This window comes from Moschus berezovskii, chromosome 21 (assembly GCF_049115385.1).
Source record: "Moschus berezovskii isolate FMDL1 chromosome 21, NW_MosBer_1.0, whole genome shotgun sequence".
NCBI classification, from domain to species: Eukaryota; Metazoa; Chordata; class Mammalia; order Artiodactyla; family Moschidae; genus Moschus; species Moschus berezovskii.
This window is the reverse complement of record NC_142480.1, coordinates 9,071,102-9,095,761: the sequence shown is the minus strand read 5'-3', so window position 1 is coordinate 9,095,761 and position 24,660 is coordinate 9,071,102. Positions and strand designations below refer to the sequence as shown.

Genomic DNA, 24,660 nt, shown 5'->3' with positions numbered 1-24,660 from the left:
AGTTTGTTTACAATATAAACATCATTTAAGATTATTCCTGATTATCTGCTACTTATTTAAAAAGTGAATCAGCATTATTTAATCAATATTATTAAGCAAACAAATACTACTACCCAACATATACGCTGCTTCCAAACCTGAGCTACATCAATATATATGATATAACAGGAAGGCTCTGTTATTTCAAAAGCAGATTATTATAAAAACTCCATCTATTTTATATAGTTGTCATATGCTTCAGTTAATGATGGTAATAGTTAACACGTGATCTTTAACACTGTGTGCCAGGCACTAAGCTAAGTGTTTTACAGACATGAGTCTCATTTAATTCCCAAGTTTTAAAAAATGATGCTACATGAACTATGTTTTCCATTTTATCAGTGAAGAAATTGAGGCTTAGAGAGTTAGTTACTTACCCAAAGCCACACAATTAGTAAAAGAGAACTGAGATGTAAGCCCAGGTCTGACTGCAAACCCATGCTTTCACCACTACACTGCAAAGCATCCCAACTTCAGAGGCCTTGAACAGAGCTTGTAGAGGAGGCACCAACTATGCTTCAGACTGCTCTCTGGGTGAACGCAAAACCCAGAACTGTTTGATGGGGTGCTTGCTAGAATATAGGAAAATGAATTTCTTTATTTCCATATATCTGTTTCGTTTGTGACCTGTTTAAGTGCCAATCTACTAATTTGTCATTTTGCCTAGGAATTCCTTTACAGGTGCTGTTATTACAGTCCCCTATACCTTTCAATAATAAGTATCAGGGAATCCTTTCATCTCCTGAAAACATCTGTGTATCTGCATCAGGGGTATGTGTGTAAAGATCAGAGAACATAACAGGCAGGTATTAAGTGGTCTGTCACGTAGACAGCAAGTAGGAGACTAAAGGATAACATCTAATGTTGACTCACAGTTCAGATTTCAAACACCTAATGAATTTGTCCTGTCCTTTACCAGCAGAAGTCTGTTTTAATTATGCAACCGCCATAAACTTTAAATAATAAACATTATAATTCTAATAAATTAAATTTCTCACTCTGAACATGGGATATCTATTTAATCATACCTCCATGTATTATGTTTGCAATACAAACCTGGTCAATATTGAGGCGAAGTGGCATTAGTGACACTCTTAGGCAGCACTCCTGTGGGGACCTGCCAGACTCTGGACGCACGTGCAATGCTTTAATCGTCAACTGCAAGACGAGAAAGAGAAACACATTTTTCCCCAATGACATTATGACCTTGTTTTCATTAAAAGGAAAAAAGAGAAAAAAAATATCCTGTATCTAGTCCCTGTATTAAAACAGAAAGTCAGTTTACCCTCTTTCCTTAGAATCTGGAATCTAACTTTTTTTGGTCACATACTCTTTCAAGAATCTGATGAAAGATACGGATTCTCTTTAGAGGAAAAAAAGCAAATAATAATGTTGTACTTGCAGTCTCAAAGATGTTTGCTAAGCGCCTGAATCTAAATCCATAGACCCATACTCCAAAGGTAACTTCTATAATGGTTTCTTCTGAAAGTCCTGAGCTAAGCATTTCTATGCTACTAAAATTTTTGTAAAAGTTAGAAATCTGGAACATTGCTAACAATTCTGTGTCAATATTGTGTGTGTGTGACCATGCTGTGTGGCTTGGGAGGTCTTAGCTCCCTAATCAGGTTATCAAACCTGGGCCCTTGGCAATGAGTGCAGAGTCCAAACTACTGGACCACAAGGGAATTCCTTGTGTAAGTGTTTTGTGTAGATCACAATGGACTTCTGGTTTTCCTCACGTAATTTGTTACAAGAGTTTCTGTTTTGTGTTTTGGTCTTCTGGCTATGAGGCATGTGGGAAACCCACACCCCCTACGTTGGAAGGCAAAGTCTTAACCACTGGGCCACCAAGGAAGTCCCAAAATAATTTTTAAAACATAAAACTTTAAGCAGGATATTTAAAAGGAATTTTAATATTAAAATGACAATCTCATAATTTTCCCCAATCTAAATCTTCTGCAGTTATAATAGGTATAATTCATATATATTTTAGATATAATAGAAATACTTTTCTTAAACAAATATAACAACAAAAATATATGAAGTTTTAAATCTCACCATGTTGGAATGAGCTTTCCGAGGCATTTCTTTACTGCAATACAGGTACAAAAATTTATTCATTTGTGATGTTGCCAGACGATCCCGAATTTCAAGATCCTGCACGATGAACACCTGCCGGGACACCGGGTGCTCCACAAGGCTAGACTCGCATTCTGGTTTGCAGGGCGGGTAGACCTCATGCTGAAACTTCACCTTTACAGATGGGAAAGAATACAGAACACTCTATTTGAAACAGATTTTCTCTTTAAAATGTAAAATATCACACATTTTCATTAAATTCTCAGCTTCCGATTCCGCTTTCAGAGAACAGTGTAACACTCCTACATTTGTTCACATCAGTTCAGTTAAGTCACTCAGTCGTGTCCGACTCTTTGCGACCCCATGAATCACAGCACGCCAGGCCTCCCTGTCCATCACCAACTCCCGGAGTTCACTCAAACTCATGTCCATTGAGTCGGTGATGCCATCCAGCCATCTTATTCTCTGTCATCCCCTTCTCCTCCTGCCCCCAATCCTTCCCAGCATCAGAGTCTTTTCCACCATATAGGAAAAGGAGTATGTCAAGGTTGTATATTGTCACCCTGCTTATTTAACTTATATATTGTTCACATATTTACTTATCAATCCATGTGTACTGGATCATACAAGGATAAGCCTGACTGACATTTCTTATCTGACCTTGGTAAAATCCCTATCCTTTTCAAGTAAAACCTTCAATAGGATTAAGTCATAAAATTATTATCTTGTTTCCCGAATGAAACTGCTTGGTGGCAAGGTTCAAGTTCCAAAAGGGGGCAAGGATGCAATTAAGCATATGGAGTTGTCACCACTGCCATGTTAAGCACCCTAACAGATGACACTTATCAGAGCCCCAGACAAGCTGACAGAATTAAATGCATCAATGTCACTGGCAGCCTGGCCCTACCTGGTCTCTAGATGTCCACACAGGACCTGACCTGTGTGCTTATTCCATGGCAGGCCTCCCCAGAGACACTCCAGGGCAGTGGTTCCCCAAGTGTGGCCCTGGGTAAAGTAGTATCAGAATCACCTGGGAACTTACTAAAGATGCAAATTCATGGGCCCTACTGCAGCCCTACTGAACTAGAAACTCTGGACCCAGCAACCTGTGTTTTACTACGTCTTCAAGGGGATCCTGGTGCTTGTTCAACTCTGAGAGACACTGTTCTGGGGGGAGCCTGGAAAAACAAAAACTCTAAATCTTTTCAGAATATCTGAAAAAGAGTAAGAGGTAAGATTTATATAAGACCGCTGCACTTTTCCACTTAGGCTCCAAGACCACACAGGGGAGGGGGCAGGATAGAACCAAAGAACCCTCACTAATGCTCCTACTTCAGTGGGTTTTTCCTTTTAAAATGCCATCTTACCTTGCTTAACTGTATTTCCATTAAAAAGTCATGGTTTCTTCCTTTGCCCCCACATACCATATTATGTCCATATCTTGTAGGTGTGTGAGAAGGTGAGCTATGGGGACTACTATAAATGAAAAAATAAAACCTTTTATTAAAGGAATAGTCAAAGGAAGGCAACGAATGACATCAGGAAAAATAACAAGATGAAAAGAGAGAACAAAATTATAGACCTATCAAAACATTGCCACAAACTGTATTGTTATACATTAAAACTATATCTTTTATACCTCGGAGGCAGAGAGCATAAATTTTATTACTGTCATCACAGCAATCATCTACTTGCTAAATATTTAAAACTATAGAGAAACCTAACTATGATGTTGGTGTGCATATCACAAGACAGACTTAGAAATGAGACCTCCTTATAAGTCCCTAATACTTCAGAAACCCCTGATAATCAGAAAACAAGTCCGAGAAATTCCAATTAATACAGAAAAGAATTACAGTAAAGTGTCAAGTTTTTTAAAAAGCACTTTTAAACAGGAAAAAGTCCTCACAATGTTGTGTCCAAGGTTCCCGCCACATGACGCCTTTTCTGACCCTCCCCACCCCGGTGAGAACGCTTGCCCCCAGTCTCCACCTAGTCTCTCTGTCTAGTTCTCTTTCAGAACTAAAGGATAAAGCTCTCACTTTTAACAGGTACTTCAGAGGCATTGACTCTGTGCTCGGTACCCTGCCAGGTGCTGGATGCTAGAGAACCAGGGGCACGTGAGGTCCCTAACTCCTGACATACCCTTCACTTCACTGCCCTCATCTGCTCATGTAACTGTTTCTCCCTTTGAACACAGACAGGGTCTGGGCCATACTTATTAATAATTCTTGAAAGAGTAAATCCTACGTATTTTTAATGAAAAGAATATATTGGCCTGCCAAATAGATGTATGTAGAAATAAACTTACATGTAACTTTTAGCAGGAGAAGTAGGAGGGGCTGTTCCAAAATCTTTTCCTCCATAAAGATGCCAAACAAGAGAGACTTCTTTAACCAGGTACCGAACGACAGGAACGGGAAAGTGTAACGGGGCTTTGCTCGTATCTGTCTTCTTAACAGGCAGACTAAAATAATTCTCTCTTATCACAATTGCATCATCAACCATTATTTTTACAACTGGTTCTTCTTCCTTCTCCTAAGACAAAGGAACAGTTAATACATACTCTCTTATCTAAGTAGAAACCACTGAGTACCATTCGCATCTCAAAGGAACTTCTTGACTCTGCATTTTTTTGAATAATTTTCTTATATAAGTGAAAGTGAAGTCGCTCAGTCGTGTCCGACTCTTTGCGACCCCATGGACTGTAGCCTACCAGGCTTCTCTGTCCATGGGATTCTCCAGGCAAGAATACTGGAGTGGGTTACCATTTCCTTCTCCAGGGGATCTTCCTGACCCAGGGATCGAACCCGGGTCTCCCACATTGGAGGCAGACGCTTTAATCTCTGAGCCACCATATAAAGTGAACACTAAATATTGACAATAACTGTCACATAATACACTCTGCTTCATTCACTACAAAATGAATTCGCTCTTCTATGTGAATCATTCCTAAGAATTTTTTATAGTCTACAATTTGGCTTTTACTACTTGTTTGATAATAAAAAGGTATAGATTCAATGCTTAACCATTTTGTTTAGTGAACTGTAGATTCATTAAATCCAGTCTATGCTTTTTAAATGTGAGCATGACAATAAAGTGGAAATAGCATACATGAGCCAACCATCAACCTTCACACAAACCAGGTCTTATCTTTCCCAATTCTTGTGTTAACACCTCTGTATAGAACTTTTTTCTGCCTTTTATTTAATTTCATTACCCCGAAGAGGTACTTCAGGGTACAAACTACGTACTTCCTTCCTCTGTAGTTCAATAAACCATGCAGGATATTTTACAAACAGCATTCTTCCAAGTCCCTCACAGATGTGTCAGAAAAAGTGTAAAGTATAACAAACATTTACAAAGCATCAATAGTAAATTACAAAAGGAAGTAATTCTGAATTGTGAAGAGTTAACAAAATCTAAAGAATCTTTTTCTGGTGTCCTTTGGTCAATTCTATTTGTAACATTATTTCAAGACTTTAATTTTGTTATCAATTTACTACCTGAATGGTTGCTCTTGGTGCAAAAAGAATGCAAAAGTCGTCATTTTCTGTGGGCATGCCTGTCACTGCATCACTAATCAAGTGGTGGGTGAATGAGGAGTAAGTGGGGCCAGGCTCCTGAGACACGTTTCCACTCTCATCAGGAAACAGGAAGAGGTCTGAACAACATGGCTCCTGAACTTGAGATTTTTCATCAGAAACACCTACAGCAGAAAAGATTACAACAGTCAATTTTGGCACATTTTGGAACATCAATAATAACAGCATTTATTAAACACTTTAGTCATGTGTCAGTTATGCATTATGTTAGAGCTCTCACCCACAGTATCTCATTTATTTCTTAAAATAATCTTCTGACTTCTAATAAAAAGACTAATAATGAGTTTGAAGTTTCCTAAGAAAACAGCAAACGATGGACTCATAAAGTTATAGACGTCCTCAAAGTTATTCAGTGTCAGAGAAGTTCCGGAATGTGGCATCAGGCAGTGAGTGTTGACTGCAGTTGTGCTTTGGCCAGAGTTTCGAATTGAACTACGTCCTGTAGGTGGCGTTCTGGAAGAAACTCTCCTTGGACAATGCAGCACGGGGAAGGGAAACAGTTGCACCCAGTAGTGTCTCACCTACAACCACGGGAAATCTCTACTTGGGGGCCGGGGGTGGGCGGGGGCTGGAACAGTTCCTGAGCATATCTTCAGCCAGGGAACGATTCTGAGCAATAAAAAGACTCCTTGGGGCACTGAATACACAAACAGGACACAGATTAGCTGTCTCAATATAAAGACAAAAAGTTGCATGTGTGCAAAAATCTGTATGTAGGAAATTTCCTGGGGGTCGGTCCAGTGGTTAAGACTGCTTTCATTGCAGGGAGCACAGGTTGGGGAACTAGGATCCTGCATGCTGCAGAGGTGCAGCCAAAAAATAAAATTTAAAAAAAATCTGCATGTGAACACTTGTTTTTATACATTTATATCACATTAGACTCATTAATTATTTCCCCATTCATTCATTCAAACCAAATCCTGTGATATGGACTAAAGACACTAAGATGAATATGGTGGCATCTTAGCCTCACCAGGCTCACAAACTAGACTTTAAATTCTTCCGTGGCAGCATGATGAACCCATTCACCCTTTAAGTGCCCAGCACCCGGTACAGAATCTTGGGTAATGAAGCTGCTCAATCAATATTCATTAAATGTTCTTTCCAGTATAAGTAGGTTAGCTGCAAACATTTATTACAAATAATGCCTAGTACATAGGGAGCTAAAAATTCTCATTTGCCTCCTTAGCTCTGATTTATTCTAAATTAGAATGAAAGCAACATTGAATGCGAGACTTTTATCACATTATGAAACAATTTTTTTAAATTAAATTTCACAACACATAGAAATAAGAAGGGTCATCTAATTAGAAAAAAATGTTTTCTATATAAATACTTCAAAAATATTTAGACACTTCCACTTGGCTTTCCGAGTTCTCGGTCTGGCACCTCCCAATTATCTAATGTTATTATCTAATTCTTTTCGATAAGAAGGGAACTTCTGCTACAGTATTAATAGCCTGAGTTACTAGATCATCAAGGCTCATGCCTGTCTGTGATTCTGTTGGTATTAATGACCTTGCCAAAATTATCTTCTCTCTCCTTCTACACACCTAAGTCGTATCTACTTTTTAAAAGCCAACTCATCTCAGCTTTCACCAGTCTAAAGAGAGGATTCCAAATTTTTTCCAAGCTGATTATAGAGTATATACTACATTCTGAAGTGTTTTCTTCTATCATTTCTCCATCACTCTAAGTACCAGCATCGGTCTGGTTTAGCGCCAGTCTGTTTCACTAAACTATAAGCTTCCAGAAAACATGAGCTTTATCTTGCAATTTATCTGTCTCCCCCATAAAAATCTGTTGTTGTTGTTCAGTTGCTCAGTTGTGTCCGACTCTTTGTGACCCAGTGGACTGTAGCCCGCCAGGCTCCTCTGTCCATGGGATTTCCCAGGCAAGAATACTGGCTGGGAGTTGCCATTTCCTCCTGCACGGGATCTTTGCCCCCGCCAGGCAGCAAACCCACATCTCCTGCATTGGCAGGCAGATTCCTTACCGCTAAGCCACCAGGGAAGCCTCTAGCCAGTATTATTTATTTACTAGACACCCAAGAAACACAAACTGACCGACTAATAAATACCCACCAAAACTCAGACTTGTCTTTTTAGTTACTTATTGAGGAATCTGTAAGAATGCAAACAATGTCAGCCTCAACTACATCGCAGCTCTCAGGGAAAAAGTCCTGGGTCTGTCTCACCATTAGACTGTGGTTTCACAGATGAAGCTGCTTCTTGTGTGTCAATCTCCTCCATAGCATCACTCATCAAATCTCGTAATATCTGTTGATCTGCTTCAGGAAGTACTGGACCACGTGAGGATGACCAACCAACAGAATCTACCTACAGCCAAAAACCCTAATTAGAAACAATTGAAAATGCTCTAAACAGCACACTACTTGACAGTTATTTTGTCCTGGAAACAGAACACATTTTATACAAACATCAGAAACAGGAACATATTCATTTTTCTATATTCTACTCAACAGTTGTTACATTTTTATTTTAAGTCTTTAGTATCGTCGTTTTCACCCCAACAACTGCTCACAAATAGAAATAAGTGTATTATCATCTCAATGCCAGCACAGTTTAACTGAATCTTGAAGAGGTAATAGATTAGAAGAAAGATGAAAAACACTGCACGAAGCGGGGGGAGAAGGGGTCTCTCTGTAGAATCTGATCTGCTCAAACCTGACTGCTGCCATGACCACCTTTGAGGCAAAGCCACTGCAGAGCCAACTCTCATTTCTTAAAACAAACATATACCTAAAGACAGCAGGGGGAATATATGAGAGGGGAGATCTACTGAATAGTTCATGGGGTTCAATTCTAGCACCAATGCTTAACAATTTATGTTAACGAACTATGGATTCATTAAATCCAAATCATGCATTTAAAATGTCAGCATGACTCTAAAATGGAAAGATTCCATTTGGAAGGGATAATTTAAAATAATTTCTAATAAACTGCAGATTAACTTCTATGCAGTATACATCGTGTGAAATGCTGGGCTGGATGAAGCACTAGCTGGAATCAAGATTGAAGGGAGAAATATCAAAAAACCTCAGTAATGCAGATGATACCACCCTTATGGCAGAAAGCAAAGAGAAACTACAGACCCACTTGATGAAGGTGAAAAAGAGGAGTGAAAAAGCTGGCTTAAAACTCAATATTCAAAAAATGAAGATCAGGGCATCCAGTCCCATCACTTCATGGCAAATAGATGGGAAAACACTGCAAACAGTGACAGACTTTATTTTCCTGGGTTCCGCAATCACTGCAGATGATGACTGCAACCATGAAATTAAAAGATGCTTGCTCCTTGGAAGAAAAGCTATGACAAACCTAGACAGCATATTAAAAAGCAGAGGCGTAATTTTGCCAATAAAGGTCCACAGAGTCAAACCTATGATTTTTCTAGTAGTGATGTGTGGGGGTGACAGTTAAACCATAAAGAAAGGTGAGCATCAAAGAATTCATGTTTTTCAACTGTGGGGTTGGAGAACTCTTGAGAATCCCTTGGACAGCAAAGGTATCAAACTAGTCAATCCTCAAGGGAATCAACCCTGAACATTCATTGGAAGGACTGATGCTGAAGCTAAAGCTCCAATACTCTGGTCACCTGAAGCAAAGAACTGATTCACTGGAAAAGACCCTGATGCTGGGAAAGACTGAAGGCGGGAGGAGAAGGGGACAACAGAGGACGAGATGGTTGGATGGCATCACTGACTCAATGGACATGAGTTTGAGCAAACTCCAGGAGACAGTGAAGGGAAGCCTGGCGTGCTGCAGTCCATAAGGCTGCAGAGAGTCGGACACAAATGAGCAACTGAACAACAACAAAACTGGAAATTGTTTTTAAACAGAGAAGAACCGGTAGGGAGAGTATGTCACAAATCACTTTATTATCAATGAGACAATAGCAGGAACAAGGAAACAAAAACGGAAGTGTAACCTAAATGAGGAGTAAGATCAGCCTGAATGAAAGGTAACGCGAGGCCTGTCAGATCGTTAGTGAAGATCTATTGACCTAAGGGGGTTGAGAGTTCTGTTCATAGAAGAGGCCATGAAGAAGAACGAAAACACTGGAAAACAGAAAATGCTAAACAAACTAGACACTGTTCAATCTGGACATAAGAGGGCAAAGAAATGACAGCTGGGGGCACAGGAAAGCACTGAACTGGGAATCGAAATATCTGCATACTGTGGCTGTATCTGATCTTAATTAGGGTAAATTCCCTTAATTCTTTGGGTCTTAACTTACTCATCTACAAAATAGAGATAATAACCTTTAACCTGTCAACTGTGCTGGGTAAGAGGAATCACACTGAGAAAGTATACTCAAAATTGGATCCTTTCAAATATGAAAGATAATATATAAATGAGTCTTCTGGTAACAATATTAATTCCTGCCATCTACCTTCTCATAGCATTTTTACATACGACTTGTATATAACAGGCTCTCACATGATGATAAATGCTTTCGTTCTTCCCTGAGGACATACGAAAATAACTAAAGTCTGGGAAAACATATGCTGGTTGAGAAGAGGATTGTTCTGAAATCAAGAGCACCAAACAGCAGAACTGTTTTCCCAAAAGGCCCATGGAATCACCTTTCTAGGCCCCATTGCCTTAAAACTAAGGAACAGACAGATGATTTTTCAGCTTCCTTTTTACCCTACAACTGCCAAGAAGACCTCAATAATGTCCCCATGCCACTCATCTGGATGGAATGGGGCAGGGGTGAGTGATTTCTAACGAATAAGCCTGGTGGCTGTACCTTCACCTTTCTTTGAGGAGCTCCCGGCTTCACGTCCGCCTTGTTAGTGGCATGTAAGTCCCCATAGCTTGCAATGTATTGAATTAGATTCATCAGAGCAGCACAAGAGTCTGAGCACGTTCTAATATGGACAACGTCACTTGAACAGTGCAATTCAAAGTGCGGTTCAGTCTGGACAGGACAGAGGGAAAAAAGGATAAGAATGTTCACCAAAACAAGAGAAGAAACATTTTGCATAGGTTTACATTAAATAAAATATTATAATTTGTTTTGCCACAGGAAATATGTATTTATAATAACTCAATCTTAATTTTAAAATATTTTATCTATTTCTGACCAAAATTAGGCAAGTGGAAAAAAGTTCAGTATGTTTTAAGCCTCTTCTATAAAATAAAAATACTCAAGTAAAAATATCCATTTATTTTAATAACTTACTTGCTCTCCATCAGAATCAGACTTCACTGCAGTTATGGTTAATTCCAAAAGTCCCATATCCATCACACGAACATAATCTAAAAAAATTTTAATTAATAAAATATCTGAGTATAACTTTTAAAAAGTGCTTATCCAACAAACACCTAATAAAACTAGCATTTCTTTAAAATTCGTGGCAGGCAGTACTACAAACACTTATAATGGAAATATAGCTTCAACCTACAAAAATCCTACAGTTCTCTTTATTTTTAGTTAGAAACAAAATTTGCCTTATATTAATTAAGTATATATAATTTGATGCATTTCATCAATGTTACTGATATTACAAAGTGGTATTACAATATTCAAACTGATAAGACCCTTCAGTTCAGTTACGTCCGAATCTTTGCAACCCCATAGACTGCAGCATGCCAAACTTCCCTGTCCACCACCAACTCTCAGAGTTTACTTAAACTCATGTCCACTAATGCCATCCAACCATCTCGTCTTCTGTCATCCCCTTCTCCTCCTGCTTTCAATCTTTACCAGCATCAGGGTCTTTTCAAATAAGTCAGTTCTACGAATCAGGTGGTCAAAGAACTGGAGTTTCAGCTCCAGCATCAGTCCTTCCAATGAACACTCAGGACTGATCTCCTTAGGATGGACTGGTTGGACCTCCTTGCAGTCCAAGGGGTTCTCAAGAGTCTTCTCCAACACCACAGTTCAAAAGCATCAATTCTGTGGTGCTCAGCCTTCTTTATAGTCCAACTCTCACATCCACACATGACTACTGGGAAAACCATAGCCTTGACTAGACAGACCTTTGTTGGCAAAGTAATGTCTCTGCTTTTTAATATGCTGTCTAGGTTGAGGGATAACTTTTCTTCCAAGGAATAAGAGTCTTTTAATTTCATGGCATTATTTCGGAGTTAAAATATTTTAAAAATTGAGATACAAAAAATAAAAGTGCATTCATCTATCCTAGATACTGATTTTTAACTCTTACCTCTATTCAAATTTATAGTAACAGTATTACACTTGTCAGACAGGTGTAAAGCAGCTTCATCCAAAATTATTCTGGGGGGTGGGAAAAAGATAAAATCAAGACCTGAAAAACTAATCTCAAATATATGCTGCATGATCACTTAGTTGTACCATTCTATCTCATATAAATGTTATCAAAGTCATATGAAGATTCTAACTTATGCCACTGAACATTTTCTTTAAAACTCACTGTTTATGAGAAACAAATATTTAAATGGTGTGACTGAGATTAAAATCTGCTCAAATTAGTTCTAAATTTTTAGCAGTTTTAATAGATGCCCAAATCACAAAGTTTAAATTAGGAAAATAAAGTATATCAAGTATTATGGAACTTCATATATAAATGTTTTAAAAAGTAAACTAACAATCTCAAGAGTTAATTTTCGCCCTAAAAAATGAAATGCAGTAACAAACTGAAGAGATGGGATGAATCACCTGAGACAGAAAAACGGAAAACTTGGATAATGGAACACGACTAATAGTAAAAGAATGTTGCTTTTAACAAACAACTGAGGCTTTAATTAAAGGGTTTAAATCTCTATTAGTATGTTTTGAACAGCTACACTCAGTAGACAGTGAGGTTTACATGGTACCTGAGAGTAGAAGATGATTTATCCAAGGCGACACTACTTGAAACGCTGAATGTTTCAACAGTAAGAAGAGATCGGATTGGCAAATAAAGAGGCCTAATATGACACAGAAACAAGAGAACATTAGTCTGTCACAACAAAAGAAACCTCCTTTAAAGAGCATTTTGAACCTTAACTCTACTAATATATTTTTTCAAAACTTAGTACATATCTTAAAGAATAAAACTTTATTTTGCTCCACTTATGAACTCACCTATAATCAAGTGCACAGCTCCAGAGATGAACATGAAAGGTTGTAAATGAAGTTGGAGGATTGTATCCCAGAACAGGTTCATCAGCAATATTCAAGAAGTATAAAATCTATAATCACAAAAATATAAAATGCCCTGCTTTAGAAGAAAAAAAGAGTTTTGATATGATATCCTTAATATCAACATGAAATAAAATAGCTTATTAAAAAAATCAACTATTCAGTGAAAAATCATGTTAGAAGAAAAAACATCATTTGAAGGAATTTACTTCAAAAAGTATTTGCAAAACTAGGATTTGAAATGAAGAGATTCATCTAACAATCACACTGCTACAAGGATCTTGGAAAAATCATCTCCTATGAAACTAACAAAAGTATGTGCAATCTACCATCAACATGATTTTGCTTGGAATAATTTTTTATGGGAAAAAAAAATTTTTTTTTCCCTAAAGTCTGTTTAAAACTCTCCTCCTGGTTTTCTATAAACCCACTGTTGGGAGAAGTTCCTTTCCCTTAAATTTATACCCAGCTCAGTCTGAAAACCAGTCCTCTCACCACCATTTACCCTCCTATATTTCTATCTAAATAAAAGGTTAGGCTGAATCTCTCCCTTACCAACAGCCAGCAGACTAACCATCTCTCTATCCCCTCTATATACACACTTTATGTTTCAGGATGTTCTGAAAGCATTTAAGTTTAAAACAATTTATTTTCCAAGAGCAAAGAAAAGGTTTCTCTTTCTAAGAAAAATGAACAAGAATTACATAGTGTACAGTTTTTATTCTCACATAAAGAAGAGTGAACTTTACCCAAAGTTTCCTCTGAAAAAATATAATTAACCAAATACAGTTATCACATTGGAAATTTATTACATAAATCCTTATAAATGCCTCAATGTATGTTGTTGGCCTAGGGAATAATTCTAAAACTATGGTACCTGAATATATAGTTATTAAAAAAGAAAAAAAAAAAGAATACACAGTTATAAGTGCAAGTCAACACATCATTTATTTTCCTCTATGACGGGCACTGTATTGATCCCTTCCCCTTAACAACAGAAGATAACTCAGTCTTTGAGATGTTTAAGAACCAAATATTAAGGTAAAAAATCAATTACATTCTGGGGTGGTGATAATGTCCTATTTTCTAACATAAAAGGCAGTGTTTATACAGGAGTATTTACTTCATGAAAATTCAATGAGCACTGAACAGTTATGATTTGTGAACTCTTCAGTATGTGCAGTACATACTAACAGAGGAAAAAATAAATCATTACATACATCCCAGCTCTCTTACCTGCTCATGCCAGCTAAGCCCAGAAGGAAGCATTCTGTGCTGGAGAATGGCTCCTTTCAGCCCTACAGCAATGAGAAACTCCTACACAGAACAACACAAAAAGGGATGCTTATCACCTACATGACCTTCTAGAGTTTAAAACTTGAAAAGTTTTTCTAAGAGAATATCTTGTATTTATGCAATCATTTTTATTAGCTAGTAATCGAATCAGCTGAGAGCTGAAGAATTGATGCTTTTGAACTGAGGCGTTGGAGAAGACTCTAGATAGTCCCTTGGACTGCAAGGAGATTAAACCAGTCAATCCTAAAGGAAATTAGTCCTGAAGCTGAGGTCCCAATACTCTGACCACCTGATGAGAAGAACTGACTCACTGGAAAAGACCCTGATGCTGGGAAAGATTGAGGGGAGGAGGAGAAGGGGACGACAGAGGATGAGATGGTTGGATGGCATCACTGACTCTATGGACATGAGTTTGAGCAAGCTCTGGAAGTTGGTGATGGACAGGGAAGCCTGGCGTGCTGCAGTCCATGGGGTCACAAAGAGTCAGACATGACTGAGTGACTAAACTGAAGTGAATCAAATCAGGAACAAGTATTTAATGGTATAAAATTATAAAATACACACCTTTGTATTGGACTCTGATTTATCAGACACTATTTTAACTGCAACAGACAGCATATTCAAAGTGTCTCCTCCAACACCATCTGAAGAAGCTCGACTGAGGCCATCTTCTTCAGAGGAATAAATAGTAGGTTCTAACCAATGTGGGCGGGTTGAACTAGGCAGTCGTGTTTCTGTAGAAGGAACTGCTCCATCCACTATGCCTATATCCACAATGAGGGGACAATATAACAGAATGATTACATGAAATTAACTCATGAACTTCTGTAACCCAAACAAAAATCCGTGTTCTTTCACTGAACATAACATAACCCTGGGGGCAAAATGCCCAAGAACTAGCTTGGCATCAATAATTCATTTTTCTCTGCTAATGTTGGAATAAGTGACTATTCAAGTTTAAAAACAAAAAATTGAGATCTGAAATGTCAATAGGGAAATCTGATAAACATTAAGAATGTGCAAGTATGTCACTTCTATTCATGAAGTAACACAAGGAATGCACTGAAAGAACAGTATATTCCGTATGTACTACCAAAAGGAAATACCACTTGAGAGAAAATAATCAACTGATCAGTGTATAATAAGATAAGTGAAAGAAAGAAAGTGAAGTCATTCAGTCGTGTCCGACTCTTTGCGACCCCATGGACTGTTGCCTACCAGGCTCCTCCGTCCGTGGGGTTCTCCAGGCAAGAGTACTGGAGTGGGTTGCCATTTCCTTCTCCAATAATAAGATACGGTATATCCATAAAATGGGCTATTCCTTGGCAATAAAAAGGAATGAAACACTGGTATATTTGGATTAACCTTGAAAACATCATGCCAAGAAGCCAATCACAAAAAATCTTCTATTGTGAGATTCCATTTATATGAAACAGCCAGAATATGCAAATCCATAAAGACTGAGAATAAATGAGTGGTTTCTTAAGGCTGGCTTCCCTGGTGGCTCACACAGTAAAGAATCTGCATGCAACTGAGGCAACCCTGGTTTGATCCCTAAGTCGGAAAGATCCCCTGGAGAAGGGAATGGCTACAGAATCCCATTGACAAGAGGGATTTCTTGCCTGGAGAATCCCATTGACAGAGGAGCCTGGAGGGCTACAGTTTATAGGGTCACAAAGTGTCAGACATGACTGAGTGACTAACACTTCTTAAGGCTAGAGGGGACTGCAGGACTTTGGGGGTTTACAACTGAAGGTTACAGACTTTCTTTTGGGAGTGATGAAAATGTCCTCAAGTTGACTATGATAATGGTTACACAACTCTATGAAATACTAAAAACCATTGAAATGTATACTTTAAATGGGTGAATTACATGGAATGTGAATTGTATCTCAATAAAGTCACTGCAAGAAAAAAACATAAAAGTCAACTTCTAATTTACAATAATTATTACTTTGCCAGTGGAATACAACACCCCACAGAAAATAATTTCTAATATCAATTTCTGTTCTCAGTAAATTTTCTTTATTAAGCAAGATTTAAACATGTCTAACCAGAAGTGAACAAAACACAGCTACCTCACACTTGCCCTACCTTTGTGGTAGAGACTGAAACTGCTACAGTGAAGGCAAACGTAGTGCTTGTCGTCAAAACCTTCATATTTCGTCACACAAAACAACGAACCACTGTTGAATTCTAACCAGAATTCACCATGCTTGTTTTCCAACGGATCTCCATTATCTTGCTAATAAGAAGATCAGAAAACACAGAGAAGTCATTAGTTAAGTGCAGAAAAGCAAGAAGGACCCTCGAGATGCTCCTTCTTGATTCAGGTCAGGAGGATCTCCCCACTGCGGCAAAGTTGTCTGGTTCCTGAACCATCCAACATGGCGGTATGAAAAATGCTATGTCAGGCCTCTTTGGCCAAATGATCCCCTGCATTCTCCTTTACAATAGGTAAATTACTGTTACCACTTCAAGAGTACAACTGGCATGTTTTCCAAAAGAAGGTTCATATAATGTTCATCTGATCTGCCATGAAAGCTAAATTTCCAAAGCTGCTGTCCTCATGGCACACTTTAGAAAACTAACTTTATCAGTCACTGAAACAACCTCTAACTACCTCAATGACTGACTGAGTGTACCATGGTAGTTTTAAAAGTGAGATGCACTTGAAAAATCACTTTAGATTTGTAAATCCTTACCTTTACATCCGTAAACACTGCAATTAACCCATGATTAATACTCAGAAGAACTGAGAGAAAACTCTGTGAGTTCTTGTTCTGGGAGTCTAGTTTTTTTTTCCTACGAGAACGATAATTGGGATCAACAGTAGAAAAATACTGCAAAGTCTCCTCCTCAGATCCACTTTCCTCATCTATGAGAAATAAACGGCACAATTATAGCTGTCCAAACAGCTTATTAAAATAAAAGGGCATTCAAACTTGAACAGTGTCACAAGAATATTCATTTTACCTGCTTATTTTTACAAATAATCAGGTATGATAATAAAAATGTACCTTCTATGTTTTTCTCTACCACTGAACTTCAGACAGTGTATATACTATCACTATAAACATAACATTTAATTAATAACATTATTAATAAACAGAAGTGGGAAAACACTATAAATCAGTAAAAGATATAATAAAATATAGTTATAAATGGAAAACACCAAACAAACATTTTTAAATCCATCAACTTAAAAGGTTACTACTTTGTTTACTGGTAAACCAGGCATTCTAATTCAGAAGAAATCTAAAATATATTACCATAGTGAACTGTAGATTTAAATGGACTGAAACTATCCTTGCTGAAGGTATTAATCAGCTGACTGGCTACTGAAAGCCCAATACCATATGAAATATTTTCAAATGTCTCTACTGGTGAAGGAGCTGTTGGTTCCCATAGCAGCAAATCATTAAAGATCCTATAAAGACAAAAGTTGAAAAATAAATACATAACTCCTACTTCAACTAAAGGCAAACCACAGGCTATTCCTTTAAGAAGTCACATGAATAGCAATTTTTCTAAAGAGTGAAATGAAATTTCTTTCAATAGAAAAATAATTGATATACTTTTCAGGGCAGTGAGAAAGGAAGCTGTACAATTACATACCTAGTGAGCTATCTGCCTAGTTTCCCCAGTGTTAATACAGATCAAATTACATACATCTGAATGCATTTAAAGGAGGTTTATTAAAAATAAAAACACATAAATAACAAAAGGAAGACTGTTCATGTATATGCAAACACTCTGTAAACTACAGCCTCAATGCTATGGGACAGTCAAGGGAGAATTATTTTCATTTTACACTTGAAGAAACTGCCTCATAAAGGTTAAGTGACCTGTCCAAGGTCACAAAGCTAATTAATGGGAGAACTGGGACCAGAGCTCAGACTATGTCCAGCTCCCTGTTCAGTTCTTTTCCATTGTTCATGGTCTCTAGGGATATCTGCTTTTTCTTTCTTCAACAGAAAGCACAGCTTCACTGGGAAATTTGTATGAGATAAAGAAGCATATAGAACAGGGAATAAAGAGAGGAAACTCTTCTAACTCATGGAAAGGCCAAGTTAATACTGATAACTACTGGCGTGATACATGTCCAGCCAGGCTAATATCACATCCCACTTTTTGAAAGAGATATTTGTCATTTCTCAGATATCCCCAGCCCCACCACTCACCTCCATGTTGTCATGAAAATCGAGACTTTACAATGCCCTTTACAAAGATTTTTGTTAGGCCTGGACCCATTGATTATCCTTCACGGGCATAATGCAGTAGTCACTGCACCTAGAATACTCTATTGTCTTGTCTCCCTTCCCTGGACTGTAGCCCCTCAGAGAGAGGGACTCGAGCCTTAGTCATCTCTACGTGCGCCAGGCGCAGTGGCCGTGACACAGCAGGCACTGAAGGTCTGAATGGAGGCCAGCGGATAACTCACATGGACGGACTGCCAAAAGCACAGGCTCATCGTAAAGCCTAGTGTGAATACCAATCAAGGCCCCTTCCTGTGAGAAGTCACTGGTCTAGGAACTTCCCAGGCAAACTCCTGAGCTTCTGAGGCCCTAGAAAGTATAAGCCAGGACTGAGTATGTCACTCTCCGTAAACTGTAATCCCCACCCAAAAGGTCTCTTCTTGGAAGCATCACTGGGTAAAGAACAGCAGACACTCGGGCAGAAGCATGTCTCATCTGACACACAGTGATGCCCACGTCTGTTTGGTACTCAGGCGGCCCGTCATCTCTTGGGCACATTACTCACAGGACAAAGAAACAAGAGTCTAAATCCTGGTCTTAGTCTAAACTCCTGTATTAAAAAATAATGAAAGTATAAAATGAAGAATTTTCTCAGGAAATGTTCCTTTAACTTATTCCCCACAGCTATAGGTTAAAGAGAAATCATTACTTTAAATAAAACCTGGAGCTTGTAGTATGAGACCTGCAAACATAAGTTTCATATGATTTTACTGTTTTCCTTATTTACATTTTGGTCTGAACACAGTCTTGACACCATTAATACATTAGATGATGTTGTAAATCAAGAAAGGAAACATTTAAGATATTTAGAAATATCACCATGGTTTTGTGGCTATGAGTCTGAAACATAATAAAGGCTCAGTAAATATCTGATTTAATAAACTAGGTAGAGAATTTTTTGTATTCTAAAGGACTTTTGACATAGGAGAAAAAAAATCTTTCTGTATCTAGGACTATCTTTCTAAGAAGAGTCAAAGCACTAAAGGAATGCATGCTCAGTCACTCAGTCATGTCCGACTCTACGACCTCATGAACTGTAGCCCACTAGGCTCCTCTGTTCATGGGATTTTCCAGAACACTGGAGAGGGTTGCCATTTTCATCTCCAAGACTAAAGGAATAAACCATTATTTTAAATGTATGCAGTAAAGGCAGAATTGGTTATAATTCCTGCTCAGAAAGATATTTTAAAATTTTATATATAGTAAAGGGCATTACTGAGACATTTAGCAAAATGTTAATGGGGTCTGAGAGTCAGATGTTAACGTATAATATTAATTTTCTCATTCTGATGGCTGAACTATGGTTAGGTAGAAGAATGTCCCTGTTTGTGAGAAATAAACATTCAACTGCTCAAGGCTGAAGGGACAGCAAGTCAGCAACTTACTCTCAAATGGCTGAGGGGGGAAAAAAGCTCTTTATACTGTACCTGCAACATTCCTATAAGTTTGAGAATGTGTGAAAATTCTTAAAATAAAAAAATGTAAATACAAAGCCAAATGAAGGGCAAAGAATTCATACTCTGAGCAACTGAGATACGTGATTTCTATGATCCAGAGGGTGGGAACACTGCAGTATTTGTACAACCCCAGGGGCCTGGGAGACAGAGAAGTGAGCAGAGTAAGAGAGAACAGAAGCTCTCTTAAGCAACCCTACCTAACCAGCTCCCCAGATGAACAGGTGATCTCCAGCTCCCTGACTGACCACCCCACCTGCCTGAACGACAGGTCCCCTAGATGCTACCTGTCTACTGCTGGTGGATGACTCCCCAGCCCACCTAAGAACTTCTGCTTCCAGAGCTGTACTGTATGCTTTGTCTAGTCACCAATGACTATACTCCTTGTGTAGTCACCTTGGGTCCATTGCATTTGGCCCCAGAACCGCTCATACCAGCTATATGCAACTGTAAGCAGTTTAATTCAATACTGTGCTAACTGATGACTTTTACATATATAGAATGAAGGGGAAAACATCTTAAAAACCTGAAAGGATTCTTCACTCAGACTGGCTTGGAACTATTTTTTCACTCTACTTTAAAGAAATTGAAACTGATAGCTATAGCCAAAGCCTTGGGTATACATCAAGCAAAAAAATTCTAACCAGTGGCTCATAATCAAAAAAGGCCTGGGCCTTTATTTTAAAAAGAAGTGGTAAATGAACAAATATTTGTAAATGCAATGTTTCAGGTGTGTATTACAATTTTGATGTCCCAATTTAACCTCCCTCAATCAATGCAGAAGAAGACAGAAGCGGATGAAGGCCTTTGACCCCTAGGCTGGACCTTGCACTAATTGTTTGATTTTGCTCAGTCTTAGCCTTGCACATTAGTTTGGTAGACATTCCTTAGCCAAAAAATAAGGAGAGTGATCTAGAGATCAGTGGTTTCCAAACTTTAGATCACTTATAAATCCAAATCCTATCTTTGGGACTTAGTAATTCTACAGCGGGCTTCCCTGGCAGCACAATGGCAGAGAATCCTCTTGCCAATGCAGGAGATGCAAAGGATGAAGGTTTGATCCCTGGAGTGGGAAGATGCACTGGAGGAGGAAACAGCAACCCACTCCAGTATTCTTGCCTGGGAAATCCCATGGACAGAAGAGCCTGGCAGGCTACAGTCCATGGGGTCACAAAGAGTTGAACACAACTGAGTGACTGAGTACACATACACGTAAATCTACAGCAGAAACAACAGTCCACAGTTTCTGAAGATTAAAAAAAATCTGGATAACTTGTTTACATGGGGGAAGCTACAATAACAGACAATTTAAAGGACATCTTTTTTTCTAGAAACCCACATGACCACCTTTCAGCTATGCCGAGTGGATGGGAGTGACAACAATCATAGAGGACTACTGAGTGTTTACTCTTTGCCAGGCACTGCTCTCAGAACTATCCAAACGTTATACCATTTAATGGTCTAAACCACCCTCTGAGGCCTGTACAAATATCACTGCCATTTTACAGGTGAGGAAACGGAACTCATGGGGACTAGGGAAACTGTCCAAGATCTTCATCTGCGATCTTTCTACTCTAGAAGGCTACTTATTTCAACATATTTGCTTCGCATATATGTTTAAGGGCATTTAAATACGGTAAATTTAAGGTTTTATACACAAGTGATAAGTTTCTAATTCTAGCAAGATTTGTGTGCTCTTTTTTTAAAGCGCCTGAGGAGGGACACTCCTCGAGCAGAGACACTAGGGCTCTGACTCTACACCAGGGCCTCCTGGCCCTCTGTCCGAGTGTCTTCCAGCTCTCTTCACGTCATTGTAAGCTCAGTTCAGTCGCGCAGTCGTGTCCGACTCTCTGCGACCCCACAGACTGCAGCACCCCAGCCTTCCCAGTCCATCACCAACTCCCGGAACTTGCTCAAACTCATGTCCATCGAGTCAGTGATGCCATCCAGCCATCTCATTCTCTGTCGTCCCCTTCTCCTCCTGCCCCCAATCCCTCCCAGCATCAGAGTCTTTTCCAGTGAGTCAGTTCTTTGCATCAGGTGGCCAAAGTACTGGAGCTTGAGCTTCAGCATCAGTCCTTCCAATGAATATTCAGGACTGATTTCCTTTAGGATGGACTGGTTTGATCCCCCTTGCAATCCAAGGGACTGGTTAGAATTAGAAGCTCTAACTTATAACTTGTGTATAAAAACTTAAATTTTCCGTATTTAAATACCCTTAAACATATATACCAAGCAAGTATTTTGAAATAAATGGCCCTCTAGAGTAGAAAGATCGTAGACCCTGAAGAACTTGGGTAATTTCCCGAGTCCCTTTTGAGCTCCGTTTCCTCACCTATAAAATGGCAGTGATACTTGCACCAGGGCCCCAGTGAGTTGTCGTGTCACTGCACACAGAGGCATTTTCCCTGTATTCCGTGGTAGGGGGACGGAAGGCAACCGGGGGCAACCTAGGGTGGTGGGAATAAATACTTCACACACAAGAAATCCTGTTACCAGATACACCAGTTAGGAAACCCACTGTGACAACAGCCCAGCACAACAGTAATGGTTCCATAATCAACCCCACAAAGTACACTGAAAGGGTCGACAGCATTAAAGCAGGAAAAGAAAAGAGGGAAGAGGGAAAAAAGGGAAGGGAGAGAGGCAGTGAGGCAGGAAAGTTCAATCCCAAAGATTCAAGCAAATATGTTTAAACTCACCTATTATAAAGCTTCTCATAAAAGCTTTTATTAGGTAGTGTTATATGAATATTGGGTAATGTAAGTTCCAGCACATATCGAGAATTGCTGATTGCTTTGTTCTGAAACTCTGTCATTTCTACAGGGTCTCCTGGCATCACCATCTAGAATGTAACAGTTTAGTGCAAAAAAAAAAAAAAAGCATCAAATAACCATTTTATATTTAAAAGAGTAATAGTATCTGCTTATCCTACCCATATGACTTGGTATGTGAGCAAATAAAAAAAAGCATGTAACTTTTAACCAAGGGGGGAAAAAACATATATTATTCAATTTTGGAGCTTAAAATCTAGCAAAAACCATATACAAAGTATTTTTTAAAAGATAAAGCATTAAAATCATGGCTTTCTGACAGAGGGTAAATCTGTTGTTGCTTGCTCACAGTTTTACTTTACCTGTTCATTTTCAAACATTACTCTACGGGAAGAGAAGGGAGACGGGGCTGGCCTTCTCAGATCACAGACATCCTTCAGGGAATGAGCGCCTCCCTCCTCTTCCTCCTGATAGTGGCCATCACTTTCCTCTTCCTCCTCAGCTGCTATTCTCTCCAAAATGGAATGCACGGCTGGTGGGTTCACTTTCAGTACAATTCTGACAGCAAAGAGGATTTTAAAAAGCAAGATCTAAGTGTAAACTGCAAAACTAACTTTTAAACAACTAACAGAAAGCCCACTGATTAAATCATTAGCGACAGGCATAAAGTCTGACTATTTCAAATGTAACCCACTCCTGTAATCTTAAAAGTGGAATTGATGAACTAAGCAAATAAAAGAAAGGTATTAACATTTATGCTCAGATAACTGGAAACACTCATCTTTTGAGAATAAAAGGGATATTCAAAATTTCATTAACAAAGTTACAGTTACCAAAGGGGTAAGGAGGTGGGGGAGAGATAAATGAAGAATTTAGGATTAGCAGAAACACACTACTATATATAAAACAGATAAACATCAAGCTCCTACTTATAGCAACGGCAACTATATTCAATATAATAAACTATAATGGAAAAGAATATGAAAAAGAATATGTGTGTGTATAACTGAATCACTTTGCTGTACACCAGAAATCAACACAATATTGTAAGTCAACTATAAACCAATAAAATTTTTAAAATTTCATTAACAACTAGCACTTTTACCTTAGAATTCTATTTATTATCATTAAACCAAATCCTACATGCCGGCTGTTGGGCTATCATGGAAAACTCACATACCTAAGAAACCTCATGTTATATAAACTGCTCAGATGGAAAAAGGAGAGATTGGTTGGGGAGTATTTTAGAACTGCAATAAAAGAGTAATCTTCCCCTTTAGAAATATCAGTAATAAAAGGCTAGTGTTATTGGAGGTGTTTTGTATTACAGCTACAAACCCCAAACATCAGGAGCTAACAGTTTCTGAAGACAGGCGCTTCTGTCCAGAGTAACGCCAGTCCTTTCCCAACCCGCTGCGGCATGTCACTAGCACAAGGCTCTGTGGTCTCCTTTTTACCACACCGGCCTGCGCCATACGGCACGGTGCTCTCAAACAAAACAGCTCTGCTGCATCTACAACAGTTTCCTTGTTTTTCCTAAGAAGGCGGTGCCAGTTGCTACTAGTTATAAATTAAAACAACTGTTTCCTAATTTATAGATATCCTAATGTGATCTGTGCTTTCAAATTACCTAACTGAGTAGATTCATTCACCATGAAAACTCCTGCTCGTCATCAGCCATGCACTGACATGCCTGTCCTAGGAGTCTGACAGGTCTGATACACATGGGGTGGGGGTGTAGAAGGCAGGTGGGAAAATGGCATAGGAACGATCACAACTGTTTGTTTGTTTTTGGCTGCACCATGTGGCTTGTGGGATCTTTAGTTCCCCAACCAGGAACTGAATCTGCATCCCCTGCAGTGGAAGTGCAGAGTCTTAACCACTGGACTGCCAAGTGAGTCCCACGATCACCGTAATTTTTTCCTCATGAACTCAGTTTTCTTTATTCATATACTCAGTTTTCAGTATAATAAAGGATCATTCCTGCTGCTGCATTCCCACTAAGTCAATTCAGTCATGT

The 24,660-nt window shown here is 38.7% G+C and overlaps 1 protein-coding gene across 3 annotated transcripts in view; it reads right to left on the bottom strand.

The window, feature by feature from the left end:
- ATG2B (autophagy related 2B) overlaps positions 1-24,660 on the bottom strand; it is a 74,614-nt gene that overhangs the window by 15,832 nt on the left and 34,122 nt on the right. For 2 of the 3 annotated variants that reach the window (XM_055418479.2, XM_055418482.2), the window contains 18 exons: positions 23,003-23,198; positions 22,569-22,711; positions 17,426-17,583; positions 16,859-17,031; positions 16,248-16,398; positions 14,718-14,917; positions 14,094-14,174; positions 12,801-12,907; positions 12,551-12,643; positions 11,920-11,990; positions 10,935-11,011; positions 10,500-10,670; positions 7,921-8,062; positions 5,625-5,827; positions 4,430-4,656; positions 3,486-3,594; positions 2,098-2,292; positions 1,096-1,197 (listed from right to left, as the gene is read on the bottom strand). In XM_055418479.2, coding sequence (XP_055274454.2) covers positions 1,096-1,197; positions 2,098-2,292; positions 3,486-3,594; positions 4,430-4,656; positions 5,625-5,827; positions 7,921-8,062; positions 10,500-10,670; positions 10,935-11,011; positions 11,920-11,990; positions 12,551-12,643; positions 12,801-12,907; positions 14,094-14,174; positions 14,718-14,917; positions 16,248-16,398; positions 16,859-17,031; positions 17,426-17,583; positions 22,569-22,711; positions 23,003-23,198 — 2,599 coding nt within the window. The remainder of the gene's footprint in view (positions 1-1,095; positions 1,198-2,097; positions 2,293-3,485; positions 3,595-4,429; positions 4,657-5,624; positions 5,828-7,920; positions 8,063-10,499; positions 10,671-10,934; positions 11,012-11,919; positions 11,991-12,550; positions 12,644-12,800; positions 12,908-14,093; positions 14,175-14,717; positions 14,918-16,247; positions 16,399-16,858; positions 17,032-17,425; positions 17,584-22,568; positions 22,712-23,002; positions 23,199-24,660) is intronic. The other variant, XM_055418481.2, reaches the window with a different exon arrangement.